The 22,645-nt window shown below is 42.3% G+C and overlaps 1 protein-coding gene and 1 long non-coding RNA gene across 15 annotated transcripts in view; one reads left to right on the forward strand and one right to left on the reverse strand.

The window, feature by feature from the left end:
- The window catches only part of FGGY (FGGY carbohydrate kinase domain containing), a 516,773-nt gene that overhangs the window by 412,480 nt on the left and 81,648 nt on the right, over nucleotides 1–22,645 (forward strand). For 9 of the 11 annotated variants that reach the window (XR_016037181.1, XM_088835337.1, XM_088835335.1 and 6 more), the window contains one exon: nucleotides 4,304–4,398. The exons of 1 other annotated variant lie outside the window; for it this stretch is intronic. Coding sequence is in view for 9 of the 10 variants with exons in the window: in XM_088835337.1 (XP_088691463.1) it covers nucleotides 4,304–4,398 (95 nt within the window). In the remaining variant the exon portion in view is untranslated. Of the gene's footprint in view, nucleotides 1–4,303; nucleotides 4,399–6,809; nucleotides 7,080–22,645 lie in introns of those variants that run through there. One more of the 11 variants, XM_088835334.1, reaches the window with a different exon arrangement.
- The window catches only part of LOC148778028 (uncharacterized), a 35,476-nt gene that overhangs the window by 4,143 nt on the left and 8,688 nt on the right, over nucleotides 1–22,645 (reverse strand). For 3 of the 4 annotated variants that reach the window (XR_016037182.1, XR_016037185.1, XR_016037183.1), the window contains exons 3-8: nucleotides 20,503–20,565; nucleotides 19,279–19,327; nucleotides 16,746–16,846; nucleotides 16,008–16,057; nucleotides 11,538–13,163; nucleotides 7,072–10,275 (exon numbers count right to left, since the gene is read on the reverse strand). This is a non-coding gene — a long non-coding RNA (uncharacterized LOC148778028). Of the gene's footprint in view, nucleotides 1–7,071; nucleotides 10,276–11,537; nucleotides 13,164–16,007; nucleotides 16,058–16,745; nucleotides 16,847–19,278; nucleotides 19,328–19,952; nucleotides 20,083–20,502; nucleotides 20,566–22,645 lie in introns of all 4 variants that reach the window. The other variant, XR_016037184.1, reaches the window with a different exon arrangement.

Raw genomic sequence — 22,645 nt, forward strand, 5'->3', positions numbered from 1 at the left:
GAAAGTGAGTTCTCTTCCAGGCCTCACACCACTGAGCTGACTCAGAAGCAAGGGTTGCAGCGGCTTCATAGAAAGTTCTACTTTGGAAACTGTTCTCCTTTAGGCTGTCAAATGAAAAGGCTGTTAATCGTTATTTGGATTCCGATTGAAACTGGACCCTTTGTCTCTGACTGTGGACCAGTTACAGTTTTGAACAAAGGGATCTTTTCTTTGGCCTGAAATGCCTCTGCCTGGGGAAGCCTGTGATTGACAAGTGATGGCAAAGTGCATCTGCCTTGAAATGCTTTGGGTTCTGCTAGACTCATTAATGCATCAGATAAAATAGTTCACATTCCAGGCAAATCTGCCTTCTTCCTCTCCTTCACCCAGCACTCTGCAAAAAGAACACATTTGCATTTGTTTCTGTAAAAGACGGGTACACAAGCTGTGGGCGTGTAGGTAGAGTGTTTGGTGCCTTTAAAATTGTAATTGCTTTAGTTTTCCTGCAAACAAAGCTATAGAAAGAAGCATAGACCTGATAGATGATTCTCAGGAATACATGTGAAAGCATAATGGAATTTGGCAGATTCATGGAGATAGTATGGAATAATGGAGCAGAGGACTAGCTCTGTGACTTTAGGCAAATTGCTTTACCACTCAGCCTCATTTCCCACTTCTGAAAGGTAGAAATAATATTATTTCCCTCAGAGAGAGCATGCCGAGGAATAAATACTCATGAGTTTGCATGCACCAATCTCTGTGCTTAGCTTAAGATAAGTGTTCAATGAACGTTAGTTCACTTCTTCCCTTCACGCAGCCCCACGCCAAAAAGAAGGAGGTGCATTTGAGAAAAAAAGAAGTTAAATATTTTGTAAGCAAGTCTTTGCCATTTGGGGAACAGTCTGCTCCTGCCTGCTCCGTGCAAACAGGGAGAGCAGGATTTTGCCAACTTGAGAAATGTCCTCTACGTGAGGAAGAAGACTCTTGTTGTACCCTGGGCATATAGTTAACTGTGGTTTCAAGAAATATTTGGTGTGTACTGAGTAATTATAGGTTTCTCTCGCTGACTCAGGACTAAATGTTCCTCCTAAATTTTGTTTTGAAAAATTCTGGCCATTTCAGTAGGGGTTTCCCTCTGCCTGTCTTATTCATTATTCAATCATTTACTCTTTCATGTATTCATTCTCTGAGTTTGGCACGAGCATGTAAAGAAGAACAATCCTGTCCTGCCAAAAGGGTCATTACAAAGAGAAAAAGTGCTCTTGTGCTCTGACCACTCTCCAGAGAGGATAGGGAGACCCAGAGGACATCGGTGTCAGTATGAGTCAGATCCAAGCAGAGAACAGATGACACACTCACATTGGATTAACTGGAGAAAAGTCCAGTAAAGGGTCTGTTTACAGAGGCATGGGCAGGGTTGAGGGGAACCCCGGCCACTAGGCAGTACCATGAGTCTACTCACAGTCTAACTACCCTGAGGCTTCCAGCGGCCGGGGCGGGAGGTAACCCACCTGAGGCTAAGGGGCCGCCTGACTGCAGATGAGCTCAGTCAAGGTTCCGATCAGAGGGCAGGGGGCCTACAGACATGGTCCATACAGGTCAGTGTCCCAGGACCCAGATCAGATAAACATGAAGAATTTGGGATTTTCCAGGCAAGAATACTGGAGTGGGTTGCCATGCCCTTCTCCGGGGGATCTTCCAAACCCAGGGATCAAACCCTCATCTCTTATGTCTCCTGCATTGGCAGGCAGGTTCTTTGTGACTAGCGCCACCTGGGAAGCCCAGTTTAGTGCTTTCTCTAAGCCACAAACTCTTTTAAGTGCCTTATTTACAATATCACTTTTTTTTTAAAGTATAGAAGTTGGGTCAATTTTTTATGAGAATGTTCCAAAACAGTATTAAAAATGCTCAAATAAGCTTGTAAATTCTCACAACAACTCTGTGAGATCAGTGGAATTTCAACCTCATTTTGCAGCTGGGAAAACAGGCACAGAGACGTTAAATAACTCACCTAGGGTCACACAGTTAAGACAGGGAGGAAGCCAAAATTCAAACCCTGGCAGCCTGACTCCAGAGTACTTTGGGCTGCAACTGGAGAGCTGACAGGGCATCCACCCAGCTCCCTCTGGACAGGGGAGGGACAGGGGACAGGGGCCCCTGTTCCCGACAGGGGCTGTGAGCAGTTCTTCTTTGCTCAGACCAGTGAGGCTTTAACAGGGAAGGGAAGGCTGGGTGATGTCATGTAATAAGTCCAAAGCCCGTGGAATGGTCAAGATCACATTCCCATCCCCATGATCCCCAGACTCTGCAAAGGCTTGTCCTGCCCTCTCCAGATGTGGCCCACACAGGCCTCCCATGTGGCCTGGCATCTCTCCTGCCTTCTGGACGACTGACGGGCATCTACCCCATTCTTTCCCCGCTAGTCCACTTTCCAGCCCAGGTGAAGTGCATCTAGAAGGCCTTCGCCCCTCATTGAGATTCATCCTAACACCACCATTCTGAAAGGCTTACCACCGTTCAGGGGTTGTGTTGAGCCCTGCATGTAGCCTTTCTCATTAAATTCCAGCAAACCTGTTATTATCCCCATTTTACACAGGGGGCAACTGAGGCTGAAAGTGTATAAGTGACTTGCTGAAGAACACAGGGCTATTGGAACCAGGCTGAGCTTTTCCCAGAAACCCCACCCCACCTTGTCAGCAGTCTCCAGCACTGCCCCTGTGGATGGGACTGGTATTCCTAAGTCCCCTGAGATATGTGTGAGAATTCTGTCCCCTAGTCCCTTCATCACGGGTAGCTGGGGAAGGGGCCCCAACCTTGGAGTGGGATGATGAGTTAGGAGATGGTGGGAGGGCAGAGGAGGCTATGTCCGGGAAGTCTTCCCCAGAAAAGACTGGAAGAAAAATCCAGTCTTTGGAAAAACAATGTCTTGAGTAAAGGAAGATCTTACAGGTCTGGCTACAGAGCTTACCTCTGTGGAGTTTGCTGCCATCTCCTGATTATCAAAAATATTTATATTTTATGTATGTTTTATTTCATATGCACACATATAAAATACTAATAATTCTAAATTATTCCTATTCATCTTAAGTCCACTTTGAGCTAGGAGTGTTCCTCCCTGCCTGGTGGACCCCTACTCATCCTTCATATTCTTATTGAATCCTGAGCTCCACTGCTCTGACCCCCTTCCCCATCTCAAAAATTTATTCATTCATCATATAAGCACTTACATGTGCTCAATACCAGTCTCAATTCCAGGGATTCAACAGTGGACAAAATAAAGCCCCTGCCCTCATGGAGTTTGTGTTCTGGCAGACAAGACAGTAAAGCAGAGAAGTGATAATACAGTGTTGGAGGGCATTGAGGAAGTCATGGGGGATAAGGGATGTTGTGGGTAAGTTGTCATTTTACTTCAGATGGTCAGGAAAGCCACAATGGGAAGACATGTTTGCACAGACTTGCAGGAAGGAGTTGCCCTGGGGACATCCTGAAGGAAGTGACCCAGACAGGAGGAACAGCACAGGCTGATTCAGGAAAGAGCAAGGTGACCGGATCATGTGGCCTGGAGGAGAGGAGGAGCCAGTCAGTGTGGGAGAAGTGGCCCTGGTCCTGGAGTGCCTTGTCAGCCTTGGTAAGGGCTTTCACTTGCACTCTGAGAGATGTAGGAGGCCCCCGCAAAGGTTCATCGCACCCTCTGTCAACACTTCCCTTTACTTAGTGCATCTCAGTTACAGACCCAACCCCATGTGAGGCCTCTCTCTCTTTCTCATCCATCTCTTCTTTGAGACCTGAGTAGCAGAGAAGTTGGATTCATCTCTGTGTACCATAGGCTCAGTAGAGCACCTCAGAAAAGTTTGTAGAAAACTACTTGAAGTGGTAGGTAGCAGCTAGCAGAAGCCTAGAAACCCTAGGCAGAAAGGTCTCCTGAGTTGAGGGTGTGTGTGTGTGTGTGTGTGTGTTGTTGTGTGTGTGTGTTGTTGTGTGTGTGTGTTGGTTGGGGTGTGTGTGTGTTGGTGTATGTGTTGGGGTCTGTGTTGGTGTGTGTGTGTGTGTGTGTGTGTGTGTTGGTTCCCAAGTGTTGGTGTGTGTGTGTGTGTGTGTGTGTGTGTGTGTGTGTGTGTTGGTTCCCAAGGGACCCTTGTCTACTGTACTGGCAGGCAGAGACAGGGAAATCCTTTAGAACCAAGTAATCCTAAAGAACTGGAAACTGCAGGGGCAGGGAGGGAGCCCTGCCACTGCCTTTGCATCAGGTGTTTGTGCTGCTGGGGCTGCTGACTGGCTCCCCTGGCCCTGCTCCCTAACCAAGGTGTGGCCTTGTTCTGCGCAGGCATGCCTGTGGTCCTGTCGCAAGAGGTGGAGTCTGTTCTTGTGGGTGCTGCTATTCTGGGGGCCTGTGCCTCGGGGGATTTCGCTTCTGTACAGGTATGTGAGGACCAAGGGGTGGGTCCTGGCCCCTCCCCTGTCTGGGGCTGTCCTTCCTCTTGACAGCAGCTCATGTCTTGCAAAACACACACAGGATATAATTAAGAAATGATAGGTTCCAGCCAGGGAAAGCACAAACACTTCTAGCCTCAGACATATTTATTGCAGTTTTCATTTGACTTGGCCTTCGTTACTGTGAGTCGTTCTGTTCTTCTATTGTTTTTTTTTTTTCCTCCTTTAAAATAGCTCTTACATGATTTCATCTAAATTTCCCCATTTTTTGTTCTTTTAGCAAGTAAAACAGGTAAGGTAGAAAACTAAAATTTTTCATGTGAATTTATGATTTTTATTTGCTTCCTTCATCTCCACCCACCACTTTTTAAATACCTCCAAGGCCTCTTTCAACAAGAGACGCAAATGAAAATGTTAGTAAAAGGGAATTAAAAGAAAAAATAAGGAACAGAGATACAGGAAGAAGGAAACAACTTGATGGTGATGATGGAGCACACAATTTGACTCTGAGCTTCCTGGCAGCCAAGACAAAAAAGAACACATGATAAGTTGCATAATTCTTATTTTCAAAAAGAGGAAGCGTATTAGTCTCTTTGGGAGACAAAGCTTTTCCTACCACCAAATTGCAAAGGACATTTCACACGTGGGTTTTATGGAGAGATTTTGAGTTGTAAAATAATAAGGTTAACAATAGGTTTACAAAAAGGTAGAGAAACAGTATGGAATAGGGCTCAGAGCACAAGCTCTGGAGTCAGCCCTCACTTGACTTCGTACAAGTTCTGTGATCTTCTCTCCACTCTGTTTTTTTATCTATAATAATAATCAGGAGCACATTATGAGTTCTTTCTCTGAATCAGGAATGTACATTCAGTCCCACAACAGCTCTATTATCCCCCTTTTATAGTTGAAGAGTCTGAGGAAAAAGAAGTTAAATAACTTGTCTTACGTTGGAACAGCTAGTAAATGCCAAAACCAAGAAGTCTGGCTCCAAAGTTGTAACTGAAAGTGAAGGAAGTATTGGTTCAGCTGAGCATCAGAGAGTTTAAGTGACTTGCCCACGGTCTCAAGGTTGGGACTAGAAGCCAGGTTTTCCATTAGTAGCTCAGTAATGAGAGTTTTATTTATTGTAACCTTCTTTTGTACCAAGAACTATGCTAGGTGCTTTTCATATAATCTTCCTGGTACCTCTCACAACCCATATGGGCAACAGAGATCCAGAAAGATTACAGAATTTAAGGGTATATATTGGAAATAGTCACATGCAAGAGTCTCATTCCAACATTTTTGAAAGTGTAATGCCCTGCACCCTGTCCAGGCCTCTCAAGCTGATGCTTATGAAATATCTCTTCCAAAGAGTTGAACCCATACATGAATGCTTGTTGATTTTAACCGGAGTTTTTAAACAAAGATGGGAGAGTTGAATTCTCAACATTTTTCTGGATTTTCTGGTAACTGTCAGAAATGTCACATGGAGGTATTTATTGTTGAAATGTTAGTGACTTATTTTAATGTGTTGATTGATGAAGATGTTCTCATAACTAGCTGCCTTGCCCTCCCTGGGATAAAGCATAATTGCTAAAACAAAGCAGTAGAGATGCTTACTAAGGCTCTGCATAGTTTAATTCATATTATGAACTGAAAGTTTCTATTCCCTTAAAATTCAAATGTTGAATCCCTAATCCTGCAGCATGATGATATTTAGAGATGTGGCCTCTGGGAGGTAATTTGGATTAGATGAGGTCATGAGGGTGGGACCTCTATGGTGAGATTAGTGTCCTTCTAAGAAGAGATACCGGACCTTACTTTCTCTCTACTATGTGAGGACGCAGCCGAAAGGTAGCCATCTGCAAACCAGAACCAACCCTGCTGTCACCTTGATATTGGTGCCTTGAGAAAATACATTTATGTTGTTTAAACACTCAATATGGTATTTTGTGATGTCAGCCGAAGCAGATGAAGACACCACATTTAATCTTGACAGTCTCCCCTGCCTGCAGGGTGGGGCTTTTCATTCCTGTGTTATATATGAAGAAAACCAGGTTCAGTGATGTTTTAAGAAATCTGCCCAAGGCTACGGTTAATAAGGGACAGAAGCAAAATTGAAATCAAGGTCTCTCTGGATTTAATATATCCTCTGCCGACTTTGATTCTGTTTTAATTTATTTTCTTCTTTTTTCTCAAAAAATATTTTTTGGCTTCTTAAATGTTCAAGGGTGAATTTTCTGGAAAGGAATGTCATTGGTCTCAAAGGAGATCGTCTACAGCCAAAAGAGAGTAGTGTGACATGATCTGACTGTTCCATGCTATTCTTCATACCATGACTTATGGCTCCTCATTGATATCTTAGTCATATTTGTAGTTTCTAACTCTGAGAAAATTCCACTCACATCTTCTCCTAGGTGAAAACTGAGCCTCATCCCACACTGACCTCTTCTTCACTACATAATATTCTCCCTTAGTCTTCTGGAACAGTATCTAAGATAAGGTAGGTTGAATGTTGGAATCAGTGACTTGAGTAGCAAATGCAAGGCTTACCACATTTTAAAGACAAGCTCCCATCCCCTGTTCAACCCACATAATTAAGTGCCTCTCCTGATTATTTTTAGGAGACACTATAATCTAGTAAAGAAAGTCCACAGGTGCAAGAGACCTGAATCTTACCTGTCATCACATGCCAGAGAGAACCCATGTGGTCTTGACTTCTGTGTGTGGTTGTTGTACATCCTCATTGTCACTTGAACTCTCCAGGTGCTTGTTTCATTTGTTTATTTCCTTTTAAAAAAATGTTTAATTAAGAATTGCCACACCTGTGGAACTGCTGAGATAGCGCCTTTGAAAGCTTCAGTGACCACCATGAAGTTCAGTTCAGTCGCGTCCAACTCTTTTGCAACCCCATGGACTGTTGCATTCCAGGCCTCCCTGTCCATCAGAAGCTCCAAGAGTTTATTCAAACTCATGTCCATCGAGTGTGATGCCATCCAACCATCTCATCGTCTGCCATCCCCTTCTTCTCCTGCCTTCAGTCTTTCCCAGCATCAGGGTCTTTTCAAATGAGTCAGTTCTTCACATCTGGTGGCCAAAGTATTGGAGTTGCAGCTTCATCATCAGTCCTTCCAATGAATATTTAGGACTGATTTCCTTTAGGATTGACTAGTTGGCTCTGCTTGCAGTCCAGGGGACTCTCAAGAGCCTTCTCCAACACCACAGTTCAAAAGCATCAATTCTTCGGTACTCAGCTTTCTTTATAGTTCAACTCTCACATCTATACATGACTACTTGAAAAACCATAGCTTTGACTAGGTGGACCTTTGTTGACAAGGTAATGTCTCTGCTTTTTAGTATGCTATCTAGGTTGGTCATAAATTTTCTTCCAAGGAGCAAGCATCTTTTAATTTCATGGCTGCAGTTGCCATCTGCAGTGATTTTGGAGCCCCCAAGAATAAAGTCTGTCACTGTTTCCATTGTTTCACCATCTATTTGCCATGAAGTGATAAAACCAGATGCCATGAATTTGGTTTTCTGAATGTTGAGTTTTAAGCCAACTTTTTCACTCTCCTCTTTCACTTTCATTAAGAAGCTCTTTAGTTCTTTGCTTTCTGCCATAAGGATGGTGTCATCTGCATATCTGAGGTTATTGATATTTCTCCCAGCAATCTGGATTCCATGAACCTCCATGAAGCCCAGGTATAATTATCAACATTGTTATAATGATTATGTTAGGAAATGTAGATGCAAATGCATGTACACTTGGATTCATTCATCTCTCTCTAAAGAAGAGATGCAAACCTGTGTGCCCCAGGTCTAGGGACCAGATCAGGACTCTGGCAGGTTGAGGAGCCTATTATACAGAGTGAAGTAAACCAGAAAGAAAAACACCAATACAGTATACTAACGCATATATATGGAATTTAGAAAGATGCAAATGATAACCCTGTATGCTGCTGCTGCTGCTGCTAAGTCATTTCAGTCGTGTCTGACTCTGTGTGACCCCATAGACGGAAGCCCACCAGGCTCCCCCGTCCCCGGGACTCTCCAGGCAAGAACTCTGGAGTGGGTTGCCATTTCCTTCTCCAATGTGTGAAAGTGAAAAGTGAAAGTGAAGTCGCTCAGTCGTGTCTGACCCTTAGCGACCCCACGGACTGCAGCCTATGAGGCTGCTCCATCCATGGGATTTTCTAGCCAAGAGTACTGGAGTGGCTTGCCATTGCCTTCTCTGGATAACCCTGTATACGAGACAGCAAAAGAGACACAGATGTATAGAACAGTCTTTGGGACTCTGTGGGAGAGGGTGAGGGTGGGATGATTTGGGAGAATGACATTGAAACACGTATGTTGTCATATGTGAAATGAATCACTAGTTCAGGGTCGATGCATGTTACAGGATGCTCGGAGCTGGTTGCGGGGATGACCCAGAGGGAGGATAAAGGGAGGAGGGAGGTGGGAGGGGGGTTCAGGAGGGGGAACTTATGTAAACCGGGGTGAATTCATGCCAATATATGGCAAAACCAACCAATATAATATTGTAAAATAATTTGCCTCCAATAAAAAATAAATTAATTACTTAAAAAACAGAATAACTTCCTCCTTGCGATTCATATTCTTCAACCTGAACTTCAAACTTCAAACCTGAACTTCATAGATCCTAACTTGATCTTCAGGATGCCTGCTAGCCCTTCCTTTAAGAAAGCTGAGCAAAGCTTGCCAGCAACTCAGTGATTCCTGTGGACCATATGTTTTGTGTTCTTATAGGCTACACATATGGTAGTTGGATAAAGAATTTCACTTATCTAGATGGGTTGACTTTGGTATACTCAGCCAGTGGCACCTCCTTCAGATGAAAGAAAGGATAAGAAGACTCCAAAAGACCCAGGCTACACTTAAAGAAGAGGCCTACATGCCTGGGGAGATGGGATTTCCCAAATTCTTAGGCCCATGAATGGATGACATCAGCCAGAGATACAAAATGGCTTTCCACTTTCTGCTTCCTTCAGCCCCTCTGCAGAAGTCATTAGCTTCCTGTAATTTCTTATCTTATAAGGCGGTTTTTCCCCCAAGACTATTTATATAAAATAAGCTTTAATTCTAACAGTGCTATTTGTCTTGACACCCGCCCTCCCCACCTCGGGCGGGGTGGGGGGAAGCAGTAGAGAGAAGCCTCCAAAGCAAAAATCAGCAAAATGAGACAGTGACAAGAGATCAGAATGAATTCAGCCATCTTTCAGGGTAAGGAAAACAAGCCCTTGAAATCAACCAATTAATCCAAACCTCTTTTCCTCCCATGGTGTGAGGGCTGCTGCCTCTGTAAACCACTGACTCCATGCGTTCCCACCATCAGCTTTCCTTGTCACGTTCCAGACAGACTCCTGTGTCTCGCAGACCGATACATGTAAGCGGCCAGTGGAGAGCGGTGATTACTCACCCTCTCTGTAATGTGTGCCCACAGGACAAACTATCCACGCTGACCGCAGTGGTCTACCCTCAAGGTCAGTCCTTGCAAACACCCTCACTACTTAGCCAAAGCCTCTCCTTCTTTCTGTTCTTTTTTGCGAGATTTTACTTCATTTGGAGCCAGTTTATATTCATCACCTATTATGTGCTTCAAAGCCTGTGGTTTTGTATGTGACACAATACGTCTCCATTCTGTTTTATTTTGTGAGAGTCAACTTTCTGTGCTTTTCAGTTCTGTTTGGCTTTCTCTCACCATAAATACCAGTTTTACATTTTGTAAAGTAAAGTTGATTATCATGATCTTGCTTTCTGGAGGTTTGGAAGGACTGATATATTGATATAATGGATGTTCAGAAATATGAAACCATCCCATTTCTTGGCACATTCAATCTTAATTTGCTGAGTTTTTTCCTTTTTCTGGAATACAAATAATAATTCATGTTCATTGGGAAAAATAAGAAAATTCGGTTAAGCTGAAAGAAATGAAAGTAAGAAAACACTGATATTACTATCCTAAAACAATCACTATATTAGATTCTGGTTTCTATCCTTTTAATCCTTTGGTCCATATTTTTAAGTTACTTTATACTTTTCTTGATTGCAGAAATGTATTCATACAATGCATATTGTTTTATAACCTTTTCCCGCACCCCAAAATACATAGTAAGCATCTTTATTTATCATTTTTGTAGACTGTATAATTTTCTGCCCCATAGAAAATGCCATGACTTATTTTTTCCAGTCCTCTAGTTTTGAATATTTAGGTTGTCTCTGTTGTTTTAAGGAACATTGCAACTAATAACATCTCTGTAGCTAAAATTTGCCCATACCCTAAATTATTTCCAGAAATTAAATTATGGAAGTATAGTTGTTTGGTCAAAGAGTTTGCCCAAGCCTTAGGATTTTGATACATATTAGCACTTTATATCTTGCCTGGAGAATCCCAGGGATGAGGGAGCCTGGTGGGCTGCCGTCTATGGGTCTCACAGAGTCGGACACGACTGAAGTGACTTAGCAGCAGCACTTTATATTCCCACCAATAGTGAGTGAAATTTCAGGGCTCACATTTCTTGTTTTGTGTAAGGAGTCTTTTGCTGTGAATTTTAGTTTCATTTGGTTTTCATTCCCAGGCCTCTTAAAATCCTGTTCGTTTCACATATGGCCCTGATACTGTAAGCTCTCTTTAGTAGCCTTTTACTTTCTGCTGCTTAAGCATGTGCTTCAAGAGCCATGAGATTCTGGTTTCTTATTAAGTAGATTCAGGTCTCTGATTGGATTTTCGATGTCCTATCCCATGTGGGAGTGCCTCATAGAAAATCAACAAAAATCTTGGAATTGTAGTTAATTTAAAGAAAGATTAAATTAAGAATGTGATATTACCCTTAACATTCTTTATACTTATTGCCATACCTGGTTAACAGTACATTCTTATCTTTCTTGAGAATTGTTCCTACTCAAAACAGCAACAACAACAACAAATTCAGGTCCTGATAAATTACATATCTCTTACTCTAATCCAGTTTGCAAAATGGCATCATGGATGTAAAAGTCAAAAATTAGGGACTTCCCCAGTGGTTAAGATTCTGTGCTTCCACTGCAGGGGGACATGGATTCGATCCCTGATTGGGGAAGTAAGATCCCCTACTGAGTAAAAAAATAGATAATTAACGAAGACTTACTGTATAGCACAAGGACCTCTACTCAGTGCTCTGTGGTGACCTAAATGGGAACAAAATCTAAAAAAGAGAGCATATATGTATACATATAACTGATTCATTTTGCTGTACAGCAGAAACTTTAACACAACATTGTAAAGTAACTATACTCCAATAAAAATAAATACAGATATTAAAATAGCTCAAAATTAGAATTCTATTTTTAAGAGATTATTTCAATATATAAGATATATGACATTTGACTCTCCTGTTCTTTATAGGGTGATCCTAGATCAAGGCCTGTTACTTTCCATCCTGTGTCAGTCATGGAATCTTTGGTTTGTCATTCATAGAATCTCTGCAGCAACCAGTGGATGTTAACAGTCCCCACTGTGCAGATGGGGACAGTGAGGCATGGAGAGGTCATATAACCCTTCTTTTTGTTCCATCAAACCATGCTTTTTATATCTGTTGCTTGGAAAAAGCAGAAATTGCAATGTGGCAGCTCAGCTGCCCTTGTACAGCGTGGAATGGATAATAAAATATATCAGCATCCATGTTTATCATTGCTACTTTGTTGATTATGACTTTTAGAAATAAAAAGAAACATACCCTCTTTGGTTTGGAAGTTTTCTACTTCTTTTGTTTGGAGAAGACTTCATACCATGTTCCCAGTAATGTTTTATCTTTCTGTATTTAATCATAACCTGTCCATTTACTTTTTATAGAGACAGATATAAAAAAGCACTTAACTAATTAAGAACTTTAGTTAAAGGACACTTAATAGTATTCTTCTAAGGGATTCCTGGCCACAGTAGTAAATATAATGGTCATCTGCGTTAAATTCACCCATTCCAGTCCATTTTAATTCACTGATTCCTAGAATGTCTATGTTCACTCTTGCCATCTCCTGTTTGACCACTTCCAATCTGCCTTGATTCATGGACCTAACATTCCAGGTTCCTATGCAATATTGCTCTTTACAGACCTTGCTTCTATCACCGGTCACATCCACAACTGGGTATTGGTTTTGCTTTTGCTCCATCCCTTCATTCCTTCTAGAGTTATTTCTCCACTGATCTCCAGTAGCATACTGGGCACCTACCAACCTGGGGAATTCCTCATACAGTATCCTATCATTTTGCCCTTTGATACTGTTCATGGGGTTCTCAAGGCAAGTATACTGAAGTGGTTTGCCATTCCCTTGTCCAGTGGACCACATTCGGCTGTGGTCCATGTGATCAGATCGACTAGTTTCCTGTGATTATGATTTCAGTGTGTCTGCCCTCTGATGCCCCCTCGCAATACCTACCGTCTTAGTTAGGTTTCTCTTACCTTGGGCGTGGGATATCTCTTCACAGCTGCTCCAAGAAAGCGCAGCCGCTGCACCTTACCTTGGACGAGGGGTATATCCTCAAGGCCGCCCCTCCTGACCTTGAACGTGGAGTAGCTCCTCTCAGCCCTCCTGCTCCCGCGAAGCCACCGCCTATTGGACGTGGGGTAGCTCCTCTCGGCCACCGGCCCTGGCCTCAGGCATGGGGTAGCTCCTCTGGGCCGCGCCTCTTTGCATGGTCAGTTGCGCCGGTGGAATTTAACTCATATGAATTTAACTCAGATGACCATTATATTTACTACTGTGGCCAGGAATCCCTTAGAAGAAATGAAGTAGCCATAATGGTCAACAAAAGAGCCCAAAATGCAGTACTTGGATGCAATCTTAAAAACGACAGAATGATTTCTATTCATTTCCAAGGCAAACCATTCAATATTACAGTAATCCAGGCCTATGCCCCAACCAGTAACGCTGAAGAAGCCAAAGTTGAACGGTTCTATGAAGACCTACAAGACCTTTTAGAACTAACACCCAAAAAAGATGTCCTTTAGGGGACTGGAATGCAAAAGTAGGAAGTCAAGAAACACCTGAAGTAACAGGCAGATTTGGCCTTGGAGCACGGAATGAAGCAGGCAAAAGCTAATAGAATTTTGTCAAGAGAACGCACTGGTCATAGCAAACACCCTCTTCCAACAACACAAGAGAAGACTCTACACATGGACATCACCAGATGGTCAACACTGAAATCAGATTGATTATATTCTTTGCAGCCAAAGATGGAGAAGCTGTATACAGTTAGCAAAAACAAGACCAGGAGCTGACTGTGGCTCAGATCATGAACTCCTTATTGCCAAATTCAGACTTAAATTGAAGAAAGCAGGGAAAAACCACTAGGCCATTCAGATATGACCGAAATCAAATCCCTTATGATTATACAGTGGAAGTGAGGAAAAGATTTAAGGGACTAGATCTGATAGATAGAGTGTCTGATGAACTCTGGATGGAGGTTCATGACATTGTACAGGAGACAGGGACCAAGACCATCCCCATGGAAAAGAAATGCAAAAGGCAAAATGGCTGGCTGAGGAGGCCTTACAAATAGCTGTGAAAAGAAGAGAAGTGAAAAGCAAACAAGAAAAGGAAAGATATAAGCATCTGAATGCAGAGTTCCAAAGAATAGCAAGGAGAGATAAGAAAGCCTTCCTCAGTGATCAATGCAAAGAAATAGAGGAAAACAAAAGAATAGGAAAAACAAGAGATCTCTTCAAGAAAATTAGAGATTCCAAGGGAACATTTCATGCAAAGATGGGCTCGATAAAGGACAGAAATGGTATGGACCTAACAGAAGCAGAAGATATTAAGAAGAGGTGGTAAGAATACACAGAAGAACTGTACAAAAAAGATCTTCACAACCAGGATAGTCACGATAACATGATCACTGACCTAGAGCCAGACATCTTGGAATGTGAAGTCAAGTGGGCCTTAGAAAGCATCACTACAAACAAAGCTAGTGGAGGTGATAGAATTCCAGTTGAGCTATTTCAATCTTGAAAGATGATGCTGTGAAAGTGCTGCACTCAATATGCCAGCAAATTTGGAAAACTCAGCAGTGGCCACAGGACTGGAGAAGGTCAGTCTTCATTCTAATCCCAAAGAAAGGCAATGCCAAAGAATGCTGAAACTACCACACAATTGCACTCATCTCACGCGCTAGTAAAGTCATGCTCAAAATTCTCCAAGCCAGGCTTCAGCAATATGTGAACCGTGAACTCCCAGATGTTCAAGCAGGTTTTAGAAAAGGCAGAGGCACCAGAGATCAAATTGCCAACATCCACTGGATCATGGAGAAAGCAAGAGAGTTCCAGAAAAACATCTATTTCTGCTTCATTGACTATGCCAAAGCCTTTGACTGTGTGGATCACAATAAACTGTGGAGCATTCTGAAAGAGATGGGAATACCAGACCACCTGACCTGCCTCTTGAGAAACCTGTATGCAGATCAGGAATCAACAGTCAGAACTGGACATGGAACAACAGACTGGTTCCAAATAGGAAAAGGTGTACGTCAAGGTTGTATATTGTCACCCTGCTTATTTAACTTATATGCAGAGTACATCATGAGGAACGCTGGGCTGGAAGAAGCACAGGCTGGAATCAAGATTACTGGGAGAAATATCAATAACCTCAGATATGCAGCTGACACCACCCTTATGGCAGAAAGTGAAGAGGAACTCAAAGGCCTCTTGATTAAAGTGAAAGAGGAGAGTGAAAAGGTTGGCTTGAAGCTCAACATTCAGAAAACAAAGATGATGGCATCTGGTCCCATCACTTCATGGGAAATAGATGGAAAAACAGTGGAAACAGTGTCAGACTTTATTTTGGGGGGCTGCAAAATCACTGCGGATGCTGATTGCAGCCATGAAATTAAAAGACGCTTACTCCTTGGAAGGAAAGTTATGACCAACCTTGATAGTATATTAAAAAGCAAAGACATTACTTTGCCAACCAAGGTCCGTCTAGTCAAGGCGATGGTTTTTCCAGTGGTCATGGATGGATGTGAGAGTTGGACTGTGAAGAAAGCTGATCGCCGAAGAATTGATGCTTTTGAACTGTGGTGCTGGAGAAGACTCTTGAGAGTCCCTTGGACTGCAAGGAGATCCAACCAGTCCATTCTAAAGGAGATCAATCCTGGGTTTTATTGGAAGGACTGATACTAAAACTGAAACTGCAATACTTTGGCCACCTCATGCGACGAGTTGACTCACTGGAAAAGACCCTGAAGCTGGGAAAGCTTGGGGGCAGGAGGAGAAGGGACGACAGAGAATGAGATGGCTGGATGGCATCACCGACTCGATGGACATGAGTTTGAGTGAACTCCAGGAGTTGGTGATGGACAGGGAGGCCTGGCGTGCTGTGATTCATGGGGTCGCGGAGAGTCGGACACGACTGAGCAACTGAACTGAACTGAACTGATTATAGTATTAACACTGAGGTTTAGGCTAACAAACATTTTTTTCAAATATCTCCTTCCTCCCGAAGTTTTTACTCAGGAACTTAAGAATTGGGCTTTTATAAAAGCAAACAATAGCCAAGTATCTACTGAGTCCTTTAGTTGCTTAGAAGGATTTCAGGACTGTAATTCTAAAATAAAGTTTACTTACTTCTCTTTGACTTAATTTTCTTCAAGACAACATTTTATACTGGTACAAATCTGGAAAAATATGTTAGATTATTTTGTAGAAATGAATGTCTATACGTACTTAAGTCCTCATTCTAATTATCATTTATACTTCTACTTTTTATGGTTAATTTCCTTGTTGGGATAAATTAGAAATGAATAAGTTGGGCTTTTTTCTCTTTAGGATGTTAGGAATAGAAGATCTGTGCAATATAAATTTAATATTCAACACAGTAAATTAAACTATAGAAGCAAATAAGACATGGGGGAAGATAAGACCTTTAGTTAAATCAGGAATTGTCTGTAATTGGGGAAAAGTTCTTAAAAATGGCTACAAATGCGCACACATAAATGCCCATGTATAGATATAGATACCACTGGACACAGATTGATTCAGAGCCATGGAATATTTAAAGGTTTTTCTGAAATTTATGAAAGACTTCTGATTCCATCATTGAGGCAAATGATCAAGAAGTATGCGCGAGAAAAATATCATTATTACCATTACTTATTGGAAATGTTTGATACTTTGCAGTGAGCCATAAAGTACTATGGGTACAGAAACTTGGATGTCATCTCTAATCATATACATATCAAAGAAATTTGAACATGTAAAAATTTGGTACCATGTTAAAAGTTATGCATAAGGAAATTTCCTATACTATTATCATCGTAAAGTTTACAAAGGAAGAAACAGGGTAGGAAGGTTTAAGTGACTTACCAAAGTCAAAGGCTAGAAATGGTGGGAGCCAGAATCCAAGGCCTAGGCTAGAATTCCAAAGCTGAAGATTGTTCAACTCAGTCATACTTGGAAGTGGACTCCTGTGGGGATGAGTGTGATTACCATTATTTTTTTTTTTAATTTTTAAAAATTTATTTTATTGAAGTATAGCTGATTTACAGTATTGTGTTAATTTCTGCTGTGCAACAAAATGATTCAGTTATATATATATGCCCTCTTTTTCATATTCTTTTCCATTATGGTTTATCACAGGATATTGAATATCATTCCCTTGGCTATCCAGGACCTTGTTGTTTATCCATCTTGTGTATTTTGCATCCTGTGTAGTTTGCATCTGCTAATCCCAAACTCCCAATCCATCCCTGCCTCACTCCGCCCCACCCTTGGCAACCACAAATATGTTCTCTATATCTATGAGTCTGCTTCTCTAGACAACTAGATTTGAATATACATTAAAATGTCACTGTGTTAGTCAAGGTCTTCACAGAAGATACCCTCAAATGGATAGTTGTAGGGAATTTAGTAAAGGGGCTGTTTACAGACTGCAGACTGGCTCTGGAGAAATCACAAGGGAAGATGTTGTACACTAGAAGCTGTAAGAGCTGGACCTTAAGAGGTGAAGGAGGAACACAGTTCCTAGAACCTCTGAACCCCAGAAGAGAGGACTATGTGGAGGCTACTAAGTCAGCTATCTTGCCAGTGACCCTGGAAGTGAAGAGTTGGATTATTGACCCCTTTTTCTTCCCTCTCACTGATTGACTGTCAGGCTTCCATTGGGTGGAGTCAAAGTCAGAGGTCAAGGAAGCTCGTTGATATGGTCCATACCCATGAGCCTGGCTCAGCCCAGGGGAGGGTGGAAGAGAGTGTTCAGGAGCATGTACTGCCATCCTTTGCAGTCATCCAGACTGGGCTAGGCAGGTCTGTCTGCAGACCAGAGGCCAATCTGTGAATGGTTTGTTACAGATTTGCAATGAGATAAAGCACTGGCTCAGAATGTAACTCAATTATGACATTTTGTTCATAGCACAGTGTTCTCAATGAAAGAATCGGTGTGTTTGTTTACTTTCTGGCGCAACTCTTTTTGTCATTATGTCATGGACAGCCCCTTTGAGTAGCACTGATCAGATCTGCCAGCTCTGCAGATGACAGACAGCCTAGCATGCTCAAAGAGAACCACCTTATATCTGCCTTTATTTTCCTCCCTTACCTTCCACTGAAGATAGGAAAACTGTCTGTACCTCTTCTGAGATGAGCAGTGTGCTGAAGTACTGGAGATGACATTTACTTCTTAAAAATAGGTGATTCACCTCACCATTACAGATAGGAAACTGAGGCTCAGAAAGTTTAAATACATCATCTAACAAGTAGCAGAGGTGGTGATCAAATCCAGAGCTGACTCCAAAACGTAGGCTCTTCCTATGGGCTGCCCTAGGGCCATGCTTAAAATTATCTGACATTAATATTTAGGAAACAATGCAGAGTTCTGGGGGGATTGCCTTGTTTGGAGGCCCAGAGCTGTATTCTGGTGTCGGTAACAACCAAGTCATGGTTTCTGGGAATAGACACACCCCAACTCCCAAAAAATAGAACCATTTATGGATCCCATGTCACTCAGCTTTATAAGGCCTTTCCCAGCCCAGCCAGCCAGATCAGAAGGTGAAGTCAGTTTGTTTCTAAGGACCTCTTGTCTGTTTCTATCTCTTTTTTAATCTGGGAGGTTGGAAAGATGAGGAGAAAGAATTCATGAGAGGGATACATTTCCTTAGAAATGTTATTAATTGGCTGGGCAAAACAAGAGAAGGAAATAAAATAGCTGCTCCTTACTAAGTAAAGGCATCTCATTCCCTTATCTCATTAAAAATTAAAAGCACTCTTGGTTTAAGTAGGGCAAATTAGTAATTAAGTGCTATATAATCAACTTGTGTAAACATAATATTGAAGGGGAGGCCAAATTAATCACTCTGCTGGCTTGTTTTTGCCCCCATTAATGCACCTTTTACTTGGGTCCTTCCTGTGATGTCAGGATGCATTTTCTGCTCTCCCTCTGCTGCTGGAGATAGGGTGGGCTGTGATAGCTGGGCTGACAGATAATAGTGGGCTGGATCTGGAAAAGGCATGTGTCTGGGCCTGATTCAACTAGGTGCCGAGGCTCCCTGCTTCGTTGTTTGACCCAGAGCTCATCAGAGGAAGGCTGCCATGTGTCAGGGACAGTCCTAGATGTTAGCAGGACAAAGAAGAATTAAACACATCTCAGGACCCATGGGGTTCCAATCACAAGGCGAGAAGTTGGACACAGGCAGATAGATACAGTCATGAAAAAGTCAGCACTAAGTGTAATGGCAAGGATCAGTGTGCCTTGGCTTGGGCTCAGATCAGGACTCTGCCACTTACCTTGGGTGACTGACTTAATTTCTCTGTGCCTCAGAGCCCTCATCTGTAAGCCTAACCATAATATCTGCATCATGACATGCTATCTCACAGTTTGTGTTGTAAGAGGCAAACGCATGAGTACCTGTAGGGTAAAACGGGCCTTCCAGGTGGCTCAGCAGTAATGAATCCATCTGCCAAGGCAAGAGATGTGGGTTTAATCCCTGGGTTGGGAAGATCCCCTGGAGAAGGAAATGGCAACCCCACTCCAGTATTCTTGCCTGGGAAATCCTGTGGTCAGAGGAGCCTGGTGTGCTATAGTCCATGGAGTCACAAATGAGTCAGGCACTACTTGCAACTGAACAACAACAAAGTAGAATCCTGTCTACTTAATGTTGGCTATTACTTAACTACACTTGCCCTACGATGGATAATGGAGCACCACGGAAGGAGTGTCTTCCATTGCCTTAGGGCTATGAGTGTCCTTCTGAGAAGGGGACATTTGAACCAGGCCATATAGCATTATTACTCAAGAGCTGGAACTCTGTTTGGAGGGGCATGTGACCCAGGCTGGCTTTTAATCTTTGCACTGAAGCCCCTTCTCTGGAAGCAGAGGAAGGAGCTTGTACTTCAATCCTGCACGAATCTCTCTCCATTTCAGTCCCACACAATAAATAGTAATAACTGATGGAGTTCAGTTGTGTTATGGCAACTGCCTGCCAAGTTCTGGGGAGTGGAAGAGGGCAAATGAGCTATACCTGTTGTGGGCAAGAGAAGAGGAAATCAAATGGGGCAGTAAAAAGTAGCCCACTAGGTCACCTTATTCCATTCAAGGTGATGGCATCTCCTTGACTTGCTAGCTGGGTGAACCATCCCGATAGGCAAAATACTTCATTTCTCTCAGCCTCTGTGCCATATTAACTGACCCCACTGAATAACTGCAAATATTCTGTGAATGAAAGCACATTTAGCACAATACTCAGCATATAGAAAAGTACTGTTATTATTTCCTGTTGATTTAATCTTTACCTAAAATCCAGTAAAGTAGGTGGTAACATCCCACTTTATAAAGCAGGAAATGGAGGCATCAGGATGTTGATGAGCTTCTAAGGTCACATGGATGACTGGTGCAGGGAGGAGGGTTCCTGTTTAGCCATCTAACTCTAGGCTTACCCTCTGCATCTCCCTTGCTGCCCAGTGCTTCAGAGAGCACCTGGAGCTCAGTTTACCTATTATATGCTAGAAGTAGGGAAGATATCACTTGATTATGTCCAGGCCCCTCACTTGCTAATGAGGAAGAAATCTTTTCTCCTGCTTGAAGGAATAACAGGATTCCCTTTAACAGATGGGGTAGGCCAAAGAGACTCACCCGAAATGATCATCCCTTGGATGCAATGGATGCCAGCTACTTGCACTCATCTTGGCAGTTTTGCTTTGGGAAGAAAACAGTTTATTTATCATTCATACTCCTCTTCCATAAAGGATTTGAGCAAGCTTATAATAAAGGGCTAAGCAAAATAAAACTAAGCAAAATAAAACACAAGTTAGAAGCTATGTAGAAAGAGAATACCCCAACTACTTAGACTAGGAGATCCTCATATATATATGCCTTCAGGTGCCAACTAGTCTGTATAAGCATGGGACAATACCAGCAAAGGCCAAGATGATTTCTTAAGCAGGCTGGAGAATATATACTCTGCCTAAGGACTTTGGCATTCAGGTTGTTTTAACCCTGCTTTGGTGAGTGCCAGACCAAGCAGATTTATGGGGCAGATTTGGCCTGTGGGTCTCTGACCCTGAAGTAAGGGGATTACTTGGAGCTTCCCAGCAGCCAACACAGAACTGGGAAATAGGTCAAGTCAGATAGTGTCCACAGAGTCAAGGAAGTATACACCCATTCTCCAAAAGAGACTATGTCTTCCCTGCTACCAAATTCTAAAGTTGCCATTTCTTTATTTTTTTTTTAATTTTTTAAAATGTATTTATTTTAATTAGAGGCTAATTACTTTACAATATTGTATTGGTTTTGCCATACATTGACATGAATCTGCCCCGGGTATACATGTGTTCCCCATCCTGAACCCCCCTCCCACCTCCCTTCCCATCACATCCCTCTGGGTCATCCCAGTGCACCAGCTCCGAGCATCCTGTGTCATGTATCGAACCTGGACTGGCGATTCATTTCACATATGATAATATACATGTTTCAATGCTATTCTCCCAAGTCATCCGACCCTCGCCCTCTCCCACAGAGTCCAAAAGACTGTTCTATACATCTGTGTCTCTTTTGCTGTCTCGTATACAGGGTTATCGTTACCATCTTTCTAAATTCCATATATATGCGTTATTATACTGTATTGGTGTTTTTCTTTCTGGCTTACTTCACTCTGTATAATATTGCCATTTCTTTAAAAGCAAACTGAGAAATCTTTCTATGAAACTTTACAGAAACAGCAAAAGAATTCATCCTATATTACATTGTTAAGAGTCCAGAGCAGAACATTGAAACTTGACTTGAACTTAAGAATTGCCCAGGTTTATAACTTTGTGGGGCTGTCTCTTGACCCAAGAGTAAAACTGAGAATACCCAGCATGGTAGATGGATGGCATGTCCCTTACCACTCTTCCCTGAATATTCCTTCCCTCAGCCAGCTTCACAAACAAAGCTGTGTCACTGACCTAGGAGTGTCTTAGAAGACCTCAGTACTAAAGCTTTTTACCAGCCTGGCATCAGGGACGTGCTAAAATGAAGCACCCATCAATCGAGAAGGGCAACAGATGTTGAAGCCTATCAGATGTCAGTAAACAACAAGCCTACAGAGGCCAGTGAACTTGGCATCCTCCTAGCAAAAATACACTGTTGCCTTCAAGAGGGAACGCCATGGACTTTTATAAACTGCATTAGGTGATATATTTTTTCTTAATCTCTATTTTTTATTTAAGGGCAGATTTAATGTTCACAGAGTGTTCTAGGCTTTCAGCCCTAGAAGTGTAGGTCTTCAAAATACCCTCCCAGTAATTATGAGATGTTTCATGTTCAGCTTATCTAGTACCCTCCCTTTTACTGTTAGAAGTATGATTCATATTATAAGCAATAAATAGGACCATAGTTAAGAGCACAGACTCAGATGTCACAGAAGTCTGGGCTCCAGTCCTGAGTTCAGATGCTAAAGCTGTATGTTAGGTCAGTCCCTTTACCTCTCCTGTCTAAACTAGTGTTCTCACAGTACAAATGACACTGTTAAGAGCGCCTGCCTTGTAAGAGTGCCGTGAAGATTAAATGAGATAATATGTAGAAAGTATTGAGAACAGTTACTGGTATGAATAAACTTTCAGTGAGAATTCTACAAAGTTAGAGAAATATTTATGATACCTCTTCTTATTAGCCGACTGTAAATTCCACATTGTCATAGCTCTTTAGGTACGTTATTAAAACACAGCTGGGCCACTCATTTGCCTGTTTGCTCTCAGGTAGCTTTCTACTTCTGTACATTACATTTCCTGGACTATCT

This window comes from Moschus berezovskii, chromosome 4 (genome assembly GCF_049115385.1).
Source record: "Moschus berezovskii isolate FMDL1 chromosome 4, NW_MosBer_1.0, whole genome shotgun sequence".
Classification (NCBI taxonomy): Eukaryota; Metazoa; Chordata; class Mammalia; order Artiodactyla; family Moschidae; genus Moschus; species Moschus berezovskii.